This window comes from Bos indicus x Bos taurus, chromosome 22 (assembly GCF_003369695.1).
Source record: "Bos indicus x Bos taurus breed Angus x Brahman F1 hybrid chromosome 22, Bos_hybrid_MaternalHap_v2.0, whole genome shotgun sequence".
Lineage (NCBI taxonomy): Eukaryota > Metazoa > Chordata > Mammalia > Artiodactyla > Bovidae > Bos > Bos indicus x Bos taurus.
The window spans coordinates 11,111,304-11,130,611 of NC_040097.1; the positions used below are offsets into that span (position 1 = coordinate 11,111,304).

The 19,308-nt window shown below is 38.7% G+C and overlaps 1 protein-coding gene across 10 annotated transcripts in view; it reads left to right on the forward strand.

Moving 5' to 3' along the window:
• DOCK3 (dedicator of cytokinesis 3) overlaps positions 1-19,308 on the forward strand; it is a 304,174-nt gene that overhangs the window by 4,555 nt on the left and 280,311 nt on the right. For 9 of the 10 annotated variants that reach the window (XR_003507883.1, XM_027523616.1, XM_027523617.1 and 6 more), the window contains exon 2: positions 19,166-19,249. Coding sequence is in view for 9 of the 10 variants with exons in the window: in XM_027523616.1 (XP_027379417.1) it covers positions 19,166-19,249 (84 nt within the window). In the remaining variant the exon portion in view is untranslated. Of the gene's footprint in view, positions 1-18,443; positions 18,518-19,165; positions 19,250-19,308 lie in introns of those variants that run through there. The other variant, XM_027523623.1, reaches the window with a different exon arrangement.

The window sequence follows — 19,308 nt, forward strand, 5'->3', positions numbered from 1 at the left end:
CCAGAATACCACTATTTTAGTTTTGTGATGTCATAATTATTTCTTTTCTTATTTAAAAACAATGCATATTTTCTGCCTGATTTTTACCTGATTTCCTTCTGGTTTGATTTTCCCCAGATAGAAGAAAAAAATAAACTTAAAAAAAGCCCTGAATCTTAAAAAGAAATTTAACTTCTAATAAGCCTGTGGTGTAGAGGCATGTGAAGGTAGGAAGGGACTGGGTCTATGAAACCAGATCTGAAAGAACCAGTGTTCCCAGAATCTCACTAAGTCTGCTGGTAAATGGACGCAACCCTGGAACAGTGGGCGGGCATGGGCTCTTCGGTTACTTGCCTTGTCAGGGAATCCTGTCCTTTGAAGCCTCAGAAAGGGCCCCGTACCTCTCAGAGGTAAAGCATCCATCAGAGGTAGAGAAGATGTCACATACCCAGGACTTAATTTTGTTCTGGAAAGTGGGGATGTGCTTGATGTTTTATGGTCAGGAGTTTAGTGTTTATAGGGAAACTTCCATGTCATGATCCTGCTTGAGCCTGACACCATAATATCACCTGTCCCCACTTTTTTTTTAACAGATGAGAAAGAAACCTCAGCAGAAAGAAATTAAGTGACTGACTAAAGATACTTAAGCCAATGAAGTGCAGATTTGAGATTTGAACCTAGGACTTTGGGATTCTGATCCATAGCTGCTTTTGTTATACCATGTTATCTCTGAAAAGAATTTGTCAGCAGTGTGTGTCTCTGGCTCAGAAAATAAAGGCTTCCAAACTTAAATTGGATAGTTATATTTAAGAACATTTATTTCTATACTAGGCATTTTTATAAGACTGCATAGTATTTATTGTTCTGCTTCTGGATATAATGATTTGCATTGCTGATGGGAACAGATTCAAGGCTTGACAATTCAGAAGGCAGGTTTTTAACAGCCCCGAGGAGTATGTTGGGTACTATTACCCTCCTTTTTTAAAAACTTTTTATTTTATATTGGAGCACAGTTAATTAGCAATGTTGTTAGTTTCAGGTGTACAACAAAGTGATTCAGTTGTACATACTTTTTCAAATTCTTTCCCCCATTAGATTGTTACAGAATATTGAGTACAGTTCCCTATGCTCTAAGTAGGTCCTTGTTGGGTTATCCATTTTAAGAATAGCAGTGTGTTTAAAAATACATGTCAATCTCAAACTTCCCGACTATCCCTCTGCATCACCTCCCCCTGCTAACCATAAGTTCCTTCTCTAAGTCTGTGAGTCTGTTTCTGTTTTGTAAATAAGTTCATTTGTATTATTTTTTAAGACTCTCCATATAAATGATATCATATGATATTTTTCTTTCTCTGTCTGACTTCACCCAGTATGACAATCTCTAGGTGCATCCATATTGCTGCAGATGGAATGATTTTATTCTTTTTAATGGCAGAGTAGTATTCCATTGTATGTGTGTATCACATCCTTTTATCCATTCTTCTGTCAGTGAACATTTAAGTTGTTTCCGTATCTTGGCTGTTGTAAACAGTGCTGCAGTGAAGGTTGGGATGCGTTTATCTTTTCAGACCATATTTTTCTCTGGGTATATGCCCAGGAGTAACTACTGTCCTCTTTTTAAAGAGGCATTTTTAGTAGAGAAGGAAATCGTTGATTTCAGCAAATGTTTATTGAGTGCCTCCTTAAATCAAGATGGCTTTGTTTTGATCTGCCATTCTGTAAGCAGGAAATAATCAGCAGGAAATTATCAACATTTTAACAGAAAAGTCAATATGGAACAATATTTTATAGACTATACAAATGTTACAGATAATTTTAACATGCAGTGTTATGAGAGAATGTGCTTTAGAAATAAAAAGCTTAATTGTAAATGACACCATTTTCTGTCATTTTTAGACACATTCTGAAGCATGATGTCTCAAAAGAATGGTCATTGAAGTTGAAAGTACTTTTTATTCATCCCATACTTTTACTCTGGTGCTGAATTTCAGTTTTTAATGGTTTGTATTATGAATCTTTTTTGAATTATTGCATCTTTATTCTTGATGAGAAGAATGATCTGAGTTTATTCTCAGTGTGTAAGCATTATTGGATATGCTATATTAGGACTTTAATTGCAATGTTATACTTTTACCATAATGAACAAATCTGTTTATTATGATTATGCTCTAAGGACTCTTACATACCCCCTCTTGACAGATTTTGTATAGAAAAGCAAGATTTTTTTTTTCCACATAAAGGTTCTGGGAACTTTAAAATTTTTTTCAGAAGTACATTGCCAAATTATTTTAGCTGTGGCCCAAGTACCTGAGTTGACTTGCTATATCACACATTAGGACATTCTAGTAAAAATAATGACTATGTTGGGAACTGTCATTCAGAAACTTTCTGTTTTTCCACTTATCTACAATGGGAGTAAAACCCCAACCTCCTGCTTCCATCTGTTTCTCCCTTTCTTTTCAGAACTCATTCATGAGCTGTTGTCGATTGATGAATGAGAACAAAAATTGATGGAAGAACTACTGTATGATAAATGAAGAACTTTATATTACAGACTTAGTATCGTACTTTGACTTTTCTTCAAATATATCTCATGACAGTGCCCTCACCACTTTTTGAGATGGCCCATTTTATTGTTAGCTGTGATGAGAACATTCTTCCTTGTTGAATAGACTCCTTGTAATTTCTTATAAGTTTGTGTTCTGTGTCTACGTATAAATAACTTCCGTCTTAGCCCTTCAGTTATTCATAAAATTTTAGAATTGTGAGGCATCTTAAAGATGATCTGGTTTAAGGCTCCAGGGATGGTGAATAAGACCAGTGGCTAAGTGTTTGCTGTGTGCCTAGCACTTGCATGTTACGGCTCAGATTTGATTTTTCAGCTGCATTTGCTGACTTGCTTGTACTTTACACTTTAGCCAAACTGAACTTTCCCCAAGTTCTTCTGTCTGGACTTAATTATACCATTGCTGCCATGTGCCAGTACGATCTGTGCCACCTATTAAACCCTTCTTGTTAATTGCTGCTTCATGTCTTTGTTCATTTTATTCTTTCTGCGTGCGGTACCTCCTCCCAACCCCATCTTCGTCTCAGATTCTTTCCTATCTGTTAAGGCTCTGTCATATATTACTGTCTTTGTACATCTTTTTCTAGACCCTTGACCATACCCCTGTCTTTCTCCAATCAGGTAGACTTTATTCAAGTTCTGTGATACTTCATATCTTGTACTGATATATTTAACTGATCCTCTTCCATAAGATTAATGTCCTTCTAACTTTTGACTATGATCTACAATAAACATTTAAAATATTACCTCTTATGTGTATATGTTTACACTATACACACACATGAAAAAGTTAGAAGTTTCATGAGATAGTACTTTGTAGAGTGTACTCTGGTGTTTCTGTTCGTTTCTATTTCCATTAAAAAACATGGGTGGCAACTCAGTTGATATTGTGACCCACATTTAAAAACTCTGCTTTAGGCTGTAAACTCTTAAAAGTAGGGATTGTGCTGGGACTTCTGGCAGTCCATTGGTTAAGACTGTGCTTCCAGTGCATTTCATGGGGCACGGGTTTGATCCCTGGTCGGGACTCTTAAGAGCTAGCCTGGTGTGGTAAAAAAAAAAAAAAAAAAGAGAGATTGTGGCTTATTTACAATTGACTCTTGAATAATGCAGGGGATTGGGGGCAACCTCTCATAAGGTCAAAAATCTGTGTTCTATTTCTGTCTCAAGGACAAAGGAGTTGGTAAATGACTCACCCTAGGGCAAGAAGCTGAAACAATTTGAATAGAATCAGAACTTCAACCCTGGTTCCTTTGATTCCACATATTGTGATCTCTAATTAAATACAAATTTCCCCACACATTTAGTTGAGTTAGAGATCTGTAAAATGAAAATACAAGTACTGTATTTACTGAAAAAATTCGCATATAAATGGACCTGCACAGTTTAAGCCTGTGTGTCACAGGGTTAACTGTTTCTTTGTGTTCTTGACAGATATTACTCAGTTCCAGGCATGTAGAAGGTTTCATACACGTATTTGTAGGATTGAATTGGATGTTTTTTGTTAATGTGGTATAAAACCTGATATTTGGAGACTTTTCATCTCCAAATATCTAATTTCATCTAATTTCATCACACTAATTACTCATATTGGTTTCATAACAGCTAAGTTCTAGATTTTATTTCATATGAACTGAAGTCAAGCTAGATCTCTTGCATCCTGAACGTGTGCTATTGATAATAGACATGAATGTAAAACTTTAGTTTCATTTAAAAAAGATTTTACATTTATTTTCGTTACATTTCATTAAGGGAGAGCATATATGGCTCCTCCCGTTGGTCCTAAGTTGAGGAGTAGGTTCCCTGTATTTGGCTTATTAGTACAACTTGTCAAGTCTTTTTTGTAGCTTGGGTTTGTCATCCCACCTGTTATTTCCTTGAACTTTTTTACCTACGCAACTGATAAACCTGCTTTTTGACCTTTTCCAAGTGAGCTGATAAAAATGTTGAACAGAATAGGGAAAAAAAATTTATTACCTAGAGGGAAATGTCCAGTTTATAAAGGAGTAGATTCTGCTTTGTTGTGTTTTGAGTGCACATTATTTGGGTGACTTATGGAACATTTCTTGACAGTGCCAGCCGTGCCTGTGCCACCTGTGAACCTGAGAGTGTTTGGGGTTGGGTGGGCTCCTGGCCAGAGCGGGGTTTATGGCCTCGGACGAAGGGTGCTGCTAAGAGGTCTGTGTGGCCTTTCTTTTCAGTGTGGGAAATGCCAAAGATACATTAGCATTAAAAAGACCCGAAGTCTGTTTCCATCTTCACGAACTGGAGGAAGGGAGGCACCGTTTGTTTCTGTTTGCTTTCCACATCGCCGACACCTTAGATACGCTGGACAACTCACCCTTTTCCAGACAAACCTAACACTTTGCTACCTTTGTCACTTTGCTCAGTTCTTATAATATGACAAGAATGCAGCGACTGCCTTTCTCTGCCTGAGGAATGCCACCTTAAAAAACTGAAATGTCACCTCTTCTTTGAGGCCTTCCCCAGCTCTGCCCAGTAATAAGCACTGCTTCTTGCTCCTGCAGCAGTTGGTACCAACCTCTAGTTATGGCACTTATCCTTTTAGATCATGCTTAATTGCATCTCTTTGCCTGGAGGGATTGAGCTTCTCAAGGACAAGGAATTTTGTCTTCATGTTTTGTAACCCCAGGACCTAGCACATAGTGAGGGATCAATAAATGCTTAATTAGGACCCCAATTTAGTGAAGAGTTTTATTTTGCTTTGTTGATCCTGATAGTATTTTAAAAGGCAGGCTGTTAGTCTCATAATATTTACTATTAGAAATTGGTGACATCATGAATACAATTTTTTTTTTCTCAGCTTTTCTCTTTCTTGAACCTATTAGGAAGGTTTACTGCCTGTGGCTGAGTTTAGATGACTGATTTTTGGGTGGAAGCCTGTAGGATTCCAGTGTGAATCCATCTCACCTAGAGTTTCACAGTTATCATGGCAGTGATTCAGAAAACTTGTAGCAGATAATTGGGATGCAGTTTGAACTAACTGCAACAATGTCTTTCATCTGACACCTTTGGGGAAGCTGTGTGTTAGATGAATGACTTTTCCTGTAAACTAAAGGTTAAACCTTTAAAAATACCAAGAAAAGATTTTTGTTGGAGTTTAATATAAATAATATGTTTTGTTCTGCCCTGTATTGTGAATTCAATATGTTGAATACATTTGAGGTTTTTTTTTTTCTATAACATTTCCGCTCTGATTACATAAGATACAGGTTCATTATAGACATGCCAGTAAATACAGAAAAATACACAAAAAAGAAAATAAGGGTGATATCTTACTTTTAAGATACGATTTATTTTTCAGACATAACCCCTCAAAACATGCTGGAATATCTTTCCAGTCTTTTTTTCTGATGCAGGCATTTAAAATAAATTTAGGACTGTACTGTTTATATTGTCATAAAAGTCTTTTATTTTTTAAAGCACAAGTAATTTATTTTTTGGCCAGGCTGCATGGCATGTGGAATCTTAGTTCCATGACCAGGGATCGAACCCGTGCCTGCTACAGTGGAAGTGCAGAGTCTTAATCACCAAGGAAGTCCCAACAGTTTTTGTTTTAAATCTGTTCTACTACAAACCTTTTCTTATAACTGGAATGTCATTGTTTTAATGACTGCTATTCCGTCAGGCATTGTGTTAGGTACTGTGATTTATCTAATCTACTTCTGCGCAGTTGGTTGTTAGAAATTAACTATTACCAGGACAGTAAGAGTACTTGCTTCTCTGCACTCTCGAAAGTATGGGGCATCATTTTCTCCACAGATTTGTATCTTCAGAAATTTCAAAGTTGATACAGGCTTGGAGGAATAAATTCTGAAGCATTACAAAAATAGTGTCCTGTACTACCATTTCAACTTCTTTGGCATCAATTGTTTAACTGGATTTTCTGACTATTGGATGTTGTTAATGCAAACAAGTCATTATAACAATAATACAGTGATGCTTGTTTGCTTTCTTACTGAAATCCCAAGGAAAATCACGAATTCCATTCAGTGGTTCTCTTGTTTGTTTATTACTTTTCTCATCTGGCTGTGATGCTTTCTGGGAATTTGGGGGTGGTGGTGGTGGGAATATAGACTTCCCAGGTGGCGCTCAGATCAGATCAGATCAGATCAGTTGCTCAGTCATGTCTAACTCTTTGCGACCCCATGAATCGCAGCACGCCAGGCCTCCCTGTCCATCACCAACTCCCAGAGTTCACTGAGACTCACGTCCATCGAGTCAGTGATGCCATCCAGCCATCTCATCCTCTGTCGTCCCCTTCTCCTCCTGCCCCCAATCCCTCCCAGCATCAGAGTCTTTTTCCAGTGAGTCAACTCTTTGCACGAGGTGGCCAAAGTACTGGAGTTTCAGCTTTAGCATCATTCCTTCCAAAGAAATCCCAGGGCTGATCTCCTTCAGAATGGACTGGTTGGATCTCCTTGTAGTCCAAGGGACTCTCAAGTGTCTTCTCCAACACCATAGTTCAAAAGCATCAATTCTTGGGTGCTCAGCCTTCTTCACAGTCCAACTCTCACATCCATACATGACCACAGGTAAAACCATAGCCTTGACTAGACGAACCTTTCTTGGCAAAGTAATGTCTTTGCTTTTGAATATGCTCTCTAGGTTGGTCATAACTTTCCTTCCAAGGAGTAAGTGTCCTTTAATTTCATGGCTGCAGTCACCATCTGCAGTGATTTTGGAGCCCAGAAAAATAAAGTCTGACACTGTTTCCACTGTTTCCCCATCTATTTCCCATGAAGTGGTGGGACCGGATGCCATGATCTTCGTTGTCTGAATGTTGAGCTTTAAGCCCACTTTTTCACTCTCCACTTTCACTTTCATCAAGAGGCTTTTTAGGTCCTCTTCACTTTCTGCCATAAGGGTGGTGTCATCTGCATATCTGAGGTTATTGATATTTCTCCCGGCAGTCTTGATTCCAGCTTGTGTTTCTTCTAGTCCAGCATTTCTCATGATGTACTCTGCATATAAGTTAAATAAGCAGGGTGACAATATACAGCCTTGACATACTCCTTTTCCTATTTGGAACCAGTCTGTTGTTCCATGTCCAGTTCTAACTGTTGCATCCTGACCTGCATACAAATTTCTCAAGAGGCAGATAAGGTGGTCTGGTATTCCCATCTCTTTCAGAATTTTCCACACTATATTGTGATCCACACAGTCAAAGGCTTTGGCATAGTCAATAAAGCAAAAATAGATGTTTTTCTGGAACTCTCTTGCTTTTTCCGTGATCCAGCAGATGTTGGCAATTTGATCTCTGGTTCCTCTGCCTTTCTAAAACCAGCTTGAACATCAGGAAGTTCACGGTTCACATATTGCTGAAGCCTGGCTTGGAGAATTTTGAGCATTACTTTACTAGCGTGTGAGATGAGTGCAGTTGTGCAGTAGTTTGAGCATTCTTTGGCATTGCCTTTCTTTGGGATCGGAATGAAAACTGACCTTTTCCAGTCCTTTGGCCACTGCTGAGTTTTCCAAATTTGCAGGTGGTGCTAGTGGTAAAGAATCTACTTGCCAATGCAGGAGATGCACGGGCATGGTTTTGGTCCCTGGGTCAGGAAGATCCCCTGGAGTAGGAAATGGCAACCCACTCCAGTATTCTTGCCTGGAAAATTCCATGGACAGAGGAGCCTGGCAGACAACAGTCCATGGGGTCACAAAGAGTTGAACATGACCGAGCATGCACGGAGAGGAACAGATGAGGGTGGATTGAGGATGTGTGAGACTCCATCAGCTTGGTATCAGTGACTTGAAATAATAGTTTTGTTTTGATATTCTTTCTAACTCCCTTCATTTCTGTTCTCTGTAGCTACTTCAAGTATTATTCTTTATCTTTCCCTATTTGCCAGCCACTCTGCCCTTTACTTCTTTCCCTAGTTATGCATTTTCAAGCTAAATCTGAATTGAACTTGTGCATGGAAAACTGGGTAATCAACTCTGTGAAAGACAGAAGTGGCCCCTTTGCTTTCCTTTGGAGTGAGATTTAGTGCCTTTATGAAAACCTTAGGCCTGTTAAAAGAACTAACTCATGGCCAAGGCTGCACTCCATAGGAAGACCTGACTTTGGAACAGAGACAGTGATCTGGGAGTAATACAGCCTAATGCAGATTTGGTCTGTGCAGGGGGCAGTTTCCCCTCTGGATGGCTGCATGTAGGTAAGACATCTGGAGCTGTGATAGCCATCTTGTTATCATGAGGAAAACCAGGAAGAAGGAGGGGTTGTTTATTGTTATTACTTTTTATTGGCGTATAGTTGCTCTACACTGATGTGCCAGTTTCTGCTGTACAGCAAAGTGAATCAGCCGTATGTGTACACATATCCCCTCTTTTTTGAATTTCCTTCCCACTTAGGTCATCACAGAGCACCAAGTAGAGCTCCCTGTGCTATGCAGTAAGTTCTCATTCGTTGTTTTATACATAGTAGTGTATGTAAGATGGTTCCAGTCTCCCGGTTACCTATTCTTTATTGATGGACTCTTGGGTTGTTCTTTTACTGTTGTGAATAATGCTGTAATGAACATTTGGCATCCAAGTACCTGTTTGACTACCTGTTTTTAAATCCTTTGGAATTACTTAGCATTTGGTAATTCTATGTTTAGTTTTTTTGAGGAACCACCCATACTATTTTCTGTATTGTCTGTACCATTTTTACTTTCCCATGAGCAATGCACAAGGATTCCAGTCTCTTTACATCCTTGCTAATGCTTGTTATTTTTTTAAAAAAAGCTTTTTATAAATGGCTATCCAAATGGGTGTGAAGTGGTATTTCACTGTGGTTTTGATTTGCATTTTCCCTAATAATTAGTGAAGTCGAGCATTTTTTCATGTGTTTATTGACCATTTGTGTATTGTTTTTGGAGAAATGTCTACTCAGTACTTTGCCCATTTAAAACATTTTTATTTTTAGCTGTGCTGGTTCTGTGTTGCTGTGCATGAACTTTCTCTAGTTGCGGCAGGCAGTGGCTTCTCATCACGGTGGCTTCTCATTGTGGAGCACAAACTCCAGGTGCTCGGGCTTCAGTAGTTGTGGCACACGGGCTTAGTTGTCCAATGGCAGGTGGGATTTCCCCAGACCAGGGGTCAAACGTGTGTCCCTTGCATGGGCAGCTGAATTCTTAACCACTGGACCATCAAAGAAGCCCCTAGAGTGGTTCTTAAATATACTTTAACTTCGGGATGTTTTTTCTGGATAGTCCCTAATTGTTCACTTCATAGAGAATATGTAGTTTAAAATAAACTCCACATTGAACTCATGCAATTATTGTAGACTGGCGAAAGCCTTTCAAACATATTTAAATGAAGATATAAGTTGATAGAAATTATTAAACAATTCAGCTCTGAAAATAGAGTTTGAAATTATTTTCAGTTGTGATTAGAAGGTGGAGGATAAAGATGATACTGAGATTACATGTTACAGGGATTGGCAAGATGGTATCAACTATAGTTTGTTGCAGGAACCACAAAAGGGAAAAGAAAGTTAAACTTTGTTTCTTGACAGAAGGAGAGGAGGAGGTTTCCTGAGGTAATGAAAAACAGGTAGTAACATGAAATTCAAAATACAAGTCAAACTGGAAAGTGAAGATACTTCAAATGGATTCTTTTATTGATTTAGTAGACATTTACAGAAGATCTGGTATGTACTAGGCTCTGGGACACAAAGAATCAGACACAACTGAGCGACTGAACTGAACTGAGGTTCTGGGGAACAATGAAGGAAGATTATACAGATCTACCTACTTTCAAGACCTTTAATCTAGATGATTGTGAAAATTAGATTAAGGAAGTTTTATGAAGTTAGTAGTTAAAACAATGCAAGTAGACAAGAATTTTTAGCTAATAATTATATATTTATGGAACTTTAGATCTAGAAGGGACCATAACGTAACACAGTGTTCTTATTTTTCAGATGGCATCACCAAGGTCAGAGGCATCTGGTAACTTACTCAAACTCATACAGTTTGGCTCTTTGGGTCTTGAATTCAGACACTGATTCCCTAAAAAGTCTTAAAAAAAAACAACACTGTATCATTGACTCTTATGTAAAACCACCGGAAGATAGGAATTAGTCTAGAAATATTTATTGAATACCTGGTATTTGTCTTTCTCTTTTGGACTTTCTTTGTTTAGTATGGTAATTTCTAGGTTCATCCATGTAGCTGCAAATGGCATTATTTTACTCTTTATGGCCAAGCAATATTCCATTGTATATATGTGCCATGTCTTCTGTATCCATCCGTCTGTCGGTGGACACTGAGATTGTTCCCACGTCTTGGCTATTGTGAATAGTGCTGCTGTGGACATAGGGGTGCATGTATCTTTTTACATAATGGTTTTGTCTGGATCTATGCCCAGAAGTGAGATTGCTGGATCATACGGTAATTCTATTTTTAGTTTTCCGAGAAACCTCCATACTGTTTTCCACGGGGATTCTTTCAATTATAATTATTAGAAATCCATCTGAAACTGAAGCAGAAAGGAGAATTTACTGGTTCATATAACTAAAAAAGGTGTGAATGGATCTGACCTCAGAAGACTGGGATCAGGGCCTCAACATATCAGGATATCTGTGTTTCCATTTTACATTTTGGTATATGCCTATGTGTTGAATTATTTTTTGCAGTCATTAACTTCAAAAAATTTACTGTTTTCACTTTGGGGACCATAGCTCCTGGCAGCTCTGGGGTTACATCTTTACAGTGCATGATGGGATAGGAAAGAGTTAGCTCCTGTTGGGAAGATTCAGGGAGTGAATGGCGTGGCCCAGTCTATTTTACATGCCTACTTGGAGGCGGTGGAGAGGGTCTGACTGATAGCCCCACTGAAATCATATAGAGTGGGACAATTTCTGTAAAACATGAGAGTTAGGAATGCTGGGCATACAGAACAGTAAAGTGAGAGGGCTCCTTGATGCACATATACTCGAAGCTACAATTAAGGTCAGTCATGTGATAGAAGTAGAATGTGCCAGAGGACTTCAGGGCCTGGAAGATTCATTTCCAACAGTGCAAAAACAGTCTTGATGAGTGGATAGGATTTTTGTCAGTGGAGAGGAAGCAGGAGAGAGGATCCAGGCAGTAGGAAACAGTGACGTATGAAAGGGAGGCTCGTGCAAGGTTATGTGCTGGAGAATTGTTTTGCAGAACAGTGACTAGACCACGTCTTCTGTCGTTGGGAGGAGACTGAGAGGGCAGGTTTGGCCAAGAGTGTCAAGGGCCTTGGATGCAAGGAGGAATATGGCTTTTATTCTGTGGGCAGTAGGGAGCCAATGCAACATTTTAATCAAGGGAAAAAGCAATTTTAGGAATGGAAATGGAGGAGCATAAGAGTGATTTTAGATTCAGGAGAAAGAGATAAAAGAATAATAGAATTTATTTTCACAGGAACTAGGCACTACTGTTCCTCACATGGAAAATCTATAAGGATTGCGAACAAATCACTTAACTACCTTCTATTTTCCTCTTCAGTAAAATAAAATAAGTACACTGTACTAATCTTTACTAACTCTAGATTAGAGTTTATGTATAGTTTCAGTAAGAAAATATTGTGTTGTAGTAGGCATTATTGCTTTATAAATGACTTACTAACTTTGATACATATGAGAGTATTTTTCTCTGTGGTATTTGGAGATTGTAAGTTGGAAATAGATTATTGATTGAGGAAATGATCTTTACATTTTTATTAGCTCATAAAGTAAATGGAACTAATACCTTGGGTTGCATTTTATTTTAAATTCTTTATTTTAATTAGGTAAATGACAGAAACAGGTTCTAAAACTGAAGTATGGTGCTACATGTTAATATTTTTTTCTTCTAATCATATATATATATATTTTTAATTACTGAGAATTCTCAACCTGCCTTTGTAACTGAGGTTTTTGATACCTGTGCTCTAAATCAGTGCTGGAGCTGCAGTGTGTGCACTGCTTGTGCTCCTGAGTCTCAACTTCTTGGAGAGAAAGCTTTAACTCTTCTGTCTGTGCATGTGTGCATGCTCAGTAGCTCAGTCGTATCTGACTCTTTGGGACCCTATGGACTGTAACCTGCCAGGCTCCTCTGTGCATGGGATTCCCCAGGCCAGAATACTGGAGTGGGTTGCCATGCCCTCCTTTGGGGCATCTTCCCTACCCAGGAATCGAACTCATGTCTCCTGCATTGTAGGTGGATTCTTTACCACTGACACACTGGGGAAGGCCCCCTCTGTTTATGCTGCTACTAAGTCGCTTCAGTCGTGTCCCACTCTGTGTGACCCCAGAGACGGCAGCCCACCAGGCTCCCCCATTCCTGGGATTCTCCAGGCAAGAACACTGGAGTAGATTGCCATTTCCTTCTCCAATGCATGAAAGTGAAAAGTGAAAGTGAATGTGCTCAGTCGTGTCTGACTCTTAGCGACCCCATGGACTGCAGCCTACCAGGCTCCTCCGTCCATGGGATTTTCCAGGCAAGAGTACTGGAGTGGGGTGCCATTTTCTTCTCCGTGTATATCTCTCCCTAATAATTCACTGTCTCTTTGACCAGGATGGGAGACTGACCCCTTGCTGTCCTCTTCCATCTGTCCTTCATCCCTCTACTCTTAGCTTCCCCATTTATCACTCTGCAAGCCACCTTTTAAAATCTTTATTCTTCTCCTGTCTCACCAGACATTACCAGCTCTCTTCCCCACCTCATGACTGAATTTTGTTTGGGACTCAGTTGAGATATCTAGCTTATGTCTTATATTAAAGCATGTTCACCCCCTTAAATTTTTCTCTTTGCCTGTAGTGTTTTTGAAGCACATTTTAAAAAGATGGTCTTTAATTTGAAGTGCTCTTAGCTAGAAATACAAAAAGATCACCCAATAGTTCTTACTTTGTAAGTAGCTGGTTTTCATTTAAAAGTAGAGACTCACTTGCTTAATTTGCTTTACGTGGCAGCTACTTTTAAGAATTACTTGTTGATAATTTTTATGAGATAAAATGGATAAATTTCCTGCTCAAATAATTTTGTTTGTAGAATAAATTTTAGTGTGTTGTTAAAAAATTAAAAATAAAAGGGAAGACTCAGAATTCTCTTCTGATGGCTAGTGTTTGTACTAAAAGATTTAGCAATGATGGTTTCTTTTATTTCAAGTAGAAGAGAATACATTTTAGTGTTGATCCTATGATATTTTTGTATTACTAGAATTATACTGAAAAGAGTACAACTTTAAAGACATTGTAGAATGCCTTTCCATGGATGCAGTGTGCTTATTATACATGGTATTGGCAAATACAGTGTACATAATTTTAAAAAATCCATACAGCTTTTAAAAAACTATAGAAAGTAGTACTCTTAAAGCCTCTTAACTCAATTCCCCCAAGTGTATCCCCACTTCTCTCCTCACCCAGCCCAGGTAACTGCCATAAATGTTTTGATATTACACACTCTTTCTGTGTATATTCAGTTCAGTTCCGTTCAGTTGCTCAGTTGTGTCTGACTCTTTGCCACCCCATGGACTTCAGCACTCCAGGCTTCCCTGTCCATCACCAACTTCTGGAGCCCACTCAAACTCATGTCCATCGCATCGGTGATGCCATCCAACCATCTCATCCTCTTTGGTCCCCTTCTCTTCCCTCCTTCAATCTTTCCCAGCATCAGGGTCTTTTCCAATGAGTTGGTTCTTTGCATCAGGTGGCCAAAGTATTGGAGTTTCAGCTTCAGCATCAGTCCTTCCAATGAATATTCAGGACTGATTTCCTTTAGGATGGACTGGTTGGATCTCCTTGCAGTCCAAGGGACTCTCAAGAGTCTTCTCCATTCATCTGCTGATGGACATCTAGGTTGCTTCCATGTCCAGGAATAAGAAAGCTGTGGTACATATACACAATGGAGTATTACTCAGCCATTAAAAAGAGTACATTTGAATCAGTTCTAATGAGGTGGATGAAACTGGAGCCTATTATACAGAGTGAAGTAAGCCAGAAGGAAAAACACCAATACAGTATACTAACGCATATATATGGAATTTAGAAAGATGGTAACGATAACCCTGTATACGAGACAGCAAAAGAGACACTGATGTATAGAACAGGATTATGGACTCTGTGGGAGAGGGAGAGGGTGGGAAGATTTGGGAGAATGGCATTGAAACATGTGAAATGTCATGTATGAAATGAGATGCCAGTCCAGGTTTAATGCACGATGCTGGATGCTTGGGGCTGGTGCACTGGGACGACCCAGAGGGATGGTATGGGGAGGGAGGAGGGAGGAGGGTTCAGGATGGGGAACACATGAGAAATAAAGGAATAAAAAAAAAAAAAATCATTAGTGAACTTTAAAAAAAAAAAAAAAAAAAAAGAGTCTTCTCCAACACCACAGTTCAAAAGCATCAATTCTTTGGTGCTCAGCTTTCTTTATAGTCCAACTTTCACGTCCATACATGACTACTGGAAAAATCATAGCTTTGACTAGATGGACCTTTGTTGGTAAAGTAATGTCTCTGCTTTTTAATATGCTGTCTGTCTAGGTTGGTCATAGCTTTCCTTCCAAGGAGTAAGCGTCTTTTAATTTCATGACTGCAGTCACCATCTGCAGTGACTTTGGAGTCCCCCAAAATAAAGTCTGTCACTGTTTCCCCGTCTATTTGCCATGAAGTGATGGGACCAGATGCCATGATCTTAGTTTTCTGAAAGTTGAGTGAAAAAGCCAACTTTTTCTCACTCCTCTTTCACTTTCATTAAGAGGCTTTTTAGTTCCTCTGCACTTTCTGCCATAAGAGTGGTGTCATTTGCGTTGAGGTTATTGATATTTCTCCCAGCAATCTTGATTCCAGCTTGTGCTTCATCCAGCCTGGCATTCACATGATGTACTCTGATATAAGTTAAATAAGCAGGGTGACAATATATGTATACAATATATGTATGTATTATATACTTTAAAAAGTAAATAGAAGAATAATAATTTCAAACACATAGTACTTTGTACCAGGTACTATTCTAAGTACTTAACATATATTAATTATGTTATTATTGTTTAGTCACTAAGTCATGTCTGACTCCTTTGTGACCCATGGACTACAGTCTGCCAGGCTCCTTTGTCCATGGTATTCTCCAGGCAGGAATACTGGAGTGGGCTTGCCATTACCTCCTCCAGGCTCCCTTTCCTCCTTCAGATTCCTCTGACCCAGGAATCAAACCCGTGTTTCCTGTGTCTCCTGCATTGGCTGGTGGATTCTTTACTACCGAGCCACTTGGGAAGCCCCATTCTGTATAATACTTTACAGTAAACTACACAAAAGCATAACCACTTGTAGAGTATGCACACACGTGACAGTGTACGCCAGATGTGAACTAACATAGTTGGACATGCAAATGCACATTTTCATCTTTGAAGGTTCACAACTTGAATGTTCATATATAGGGAACATAATATATTTTCCGTTGATTCATATAATCCTTATTCCAGTACCATACACTATTTTGATTACTGTACTTTTGTAGTAAGTTTTGAAGGTTGAAAATGAGAGTTGTCCAACTTTGTGAAGATCGTTTTGGATATTTGGGTCTCTTGAAATTCCATATGAATTTTAGGATGTGTTTTTCTATCTTGGGGATTTTAATAGAGATTCCATTGAATCTGTGGACTACCTTGGGTAGTAGTGTCATCTTAATTCTACCAATCCATGAACATGGGGTGTCTTTATACTTAATTAGATCTTTAATTTCTCTTAGCAGTGTTTTGTAGTTTTCAGTACCTGTTTGATTAAATTTATTCCTAAGTGTCTTGTTAATTTTTAGTACTACTGTATATGGAGTTGATACAGCTGAAGGCTGTTTTATTGAGTTTTCCATCTCTTTTTTTTTTTCCTTGCAGTGTTTTGTTAAAGAAACTGCATTTTTTGGTCTCATGATCTGAATCTTGCTAATCATATTTCTGTGAATTCATTTAATATGCTCCTTATTCTCAGTATTTCCTTTAAGTTGACATTTCTGTAAGCATCACCATAGTCAGGTTTGAGTTTTATGATTTCTTCATGTGGCACTTTCTTTAGTAGTTATATAATTTCTTGTCTCCTCTTTTCATGATGTTAGAGCTACCAATGATCATTTCCTATACCCATCCATTTATTGGGAGTCACCAAATGGATATATTCTACCTTTGCCACACTTCTCTGTTGTCTAGAGTATTTTTATAGAGAAACTTCTCGCCAACTATGTGGGTATACTGAGATCTAGTTTGTGTTAGAAAAGCGTGTTTTCTTTTTTTTTTTTCTGTTCTGTTTTTTCCGCTGTTTTGTGAATTTTCATAGTAGTAAATTGATTCCCTAGCAACCTTTGAAAAGTGACCAATAAGCTTTTTGGGGAATCATCAGTCTTATTACTTATGAATGTAAATATATTGATATACTATCCTTTTAGTGAGTAGTAGAACTCTCCTGGTGCTGAAAGTTCTTTTGACCTGACCATAGTAGTTTAGCTATTAATCATAGTTTCCTTGATTTTTAGTTTGATAAGGTATTCCACACTTACGTTAAGCATTTTCTGTCCTAAACTTGGCTTTTTCCCAAGGAGCCCTGGTTCCTTTTAGTGGGAAATAGTATATTTAGAAATGACAATTTTAGTGCTAGAGATTTGTCATTATTTGTAGGCCTTATCCGGAACTGTGCATTACTACATTGTCTTTACTTCATAAATCTTACATCTGCATTTTCTATACCTTAAAAGGAAATTCCTGAATAATTACTTACCTGATTATTCTCCAGTACTCACACAACAGTCATAGAATAGCACTACTAATCACTATATCCACAGTATGATTAGTGAAAGCAGACTAAGATTTTTTTGAAGTTTTTTTTAAATCCTTAGAATATGTTCCATTAGGGATATATAGTCAAATTGCTTTCTTCTGACACATTATTTGGAAAAGTTCCTCTCTTTCTGGTTATGCCACTAACTTGGCTATGCATCTGTGTGTGTGCTCAGCGGCTTCAGTCATGTCCAACTCTTCGTGACCCTGTGGACTGTAGCTCGCCAGGCTCCTCTGTCCATGGGATTCTCCAGGCAAGAATACTGGAGTGGATTGCCATGTCCTCCTCCAGGGGGTCCTCCAGACCCGGGGATTGAACCTGAGTCTCCTGCATCTCTTGCATTGGCAGGCAGGTTCTTTACCTCTGCGCCACCTGGGAAATCCACATCCTTCATTGGAGGGATGCAGCCGCACTCCAGACCCCTGCAGGAATAAACATCCCAATCTCACCAATCCTCCAGCATCTGACAGTGTTCTCCACCCACTTTACCCAACCAGCCATGGGGCAGGGAGGAGGCTGTTGATGCTGCCTGTGAGAACAGGCTCCCCTGGGCATAGAGTGCGGGGGAGGAGGACAGAGAGTGGATCTCGGAGCAAACAGGTCTTGTAGCACCATATGGTGGAGAAGGCAATGGCACCCCACTCCAGTACTCCTGCCTGGAAAATCCCATGGATGGAGGAGCCTGGAAGGCTGCAGTCCATGGGGTCGCTGAGGGTCGGACACGACTGAGCGACTTCACTTTCACTTTTCACTTTCATGCATTGGAGAAGGAAATGGCAACCCACTCCATTGTTCTTGCCTGGCGAATCCCAGGGACGGGAGAGCCTGGTGGGCTGCCGTCTATGGGATCGCACAGAGTTGGACACGACTGTAGTGACTCAGCAGCACCATATGGATGGTGCATTTTTTTCCTCTCATCTCACACTCCTTATCCCACTACCACCAATGAAATGATAAATTCTTTGTAGGCAGAATTTATTTTATCTTTCTTTAAAAAGTTTTTTAAAAATTTCAAATTGGAGTATAGTTGATAAAAAAATGTTGTGCTAGTTTCAGGTGTACAGCAAAGTGATTTAGTTATGTATGAATGTGTGTCTGTTCTTTTTCAAATTCTTGAAGCTCGCAGTGACCAGTGACATGTGATGTACCTGACAGATAAAGAGAATAGAGTGAAACCGTCTATAATAACAGGTTTATTCTTTGTGATATTCCTGCAAATAGACCATATAGGCCTGAAAACAGTCCCATGATTAGAGAGAGAAAGCTCTACTTTTATTTCAAGCCTTTTGCTTTTCTAGCAAATATAATTGTTTTCTTTTCTATTTATACATTAATTTGAAAAATCACTTGAAAGCCAGTCTTGAATGAAGATAGTTATTAAAATGGGAAGTTTACATAGGTTCTCTAAATATGCACAAAACACCCAGTTTCCAACAATGAAGCTTGTTCATAATTTTAATGTTCTTGTCAATTAATGACAAAGGTTAAGAAGACAGGAGTACTGAATGCTCTGGAGATTGAAGTAATAGCAAGGATCTCGATAAAGAATTTGTTAAGGAGTGGATGATGTGATGATGTTAATTTCTTAAGTGCTAATTTGATTTATTTTAATTTTACTGTAAGATATGGCTCAGAGATTGCACACTTTTGACCTTAGGAAAGCTGTCTTATTGTTAGTTATGTAGATGCCTGCAAGGACTTACAGGGGCTTACATATTTGAAAAATGAATTAAAAGAGAGAGCATATATTTAAGAAAATTTAGTGCCTAATTTCAGTGACACAGACCCTATGTCAGTATTTAAAAATCCTAATTGACATGTTTATCTTTGGTTTTCTAGTGATATGCAGCTTTCGAGGATCTGTTCCCCAAGGGTTGGTCTTAGAAATAGGAGAAACAGTCCAGATTCTTGAAAAGTGTGAGGGTAAGTATGGACCTATAAATTATAAGACACAAATAGTGATCATTTTTGGCAGTATTATA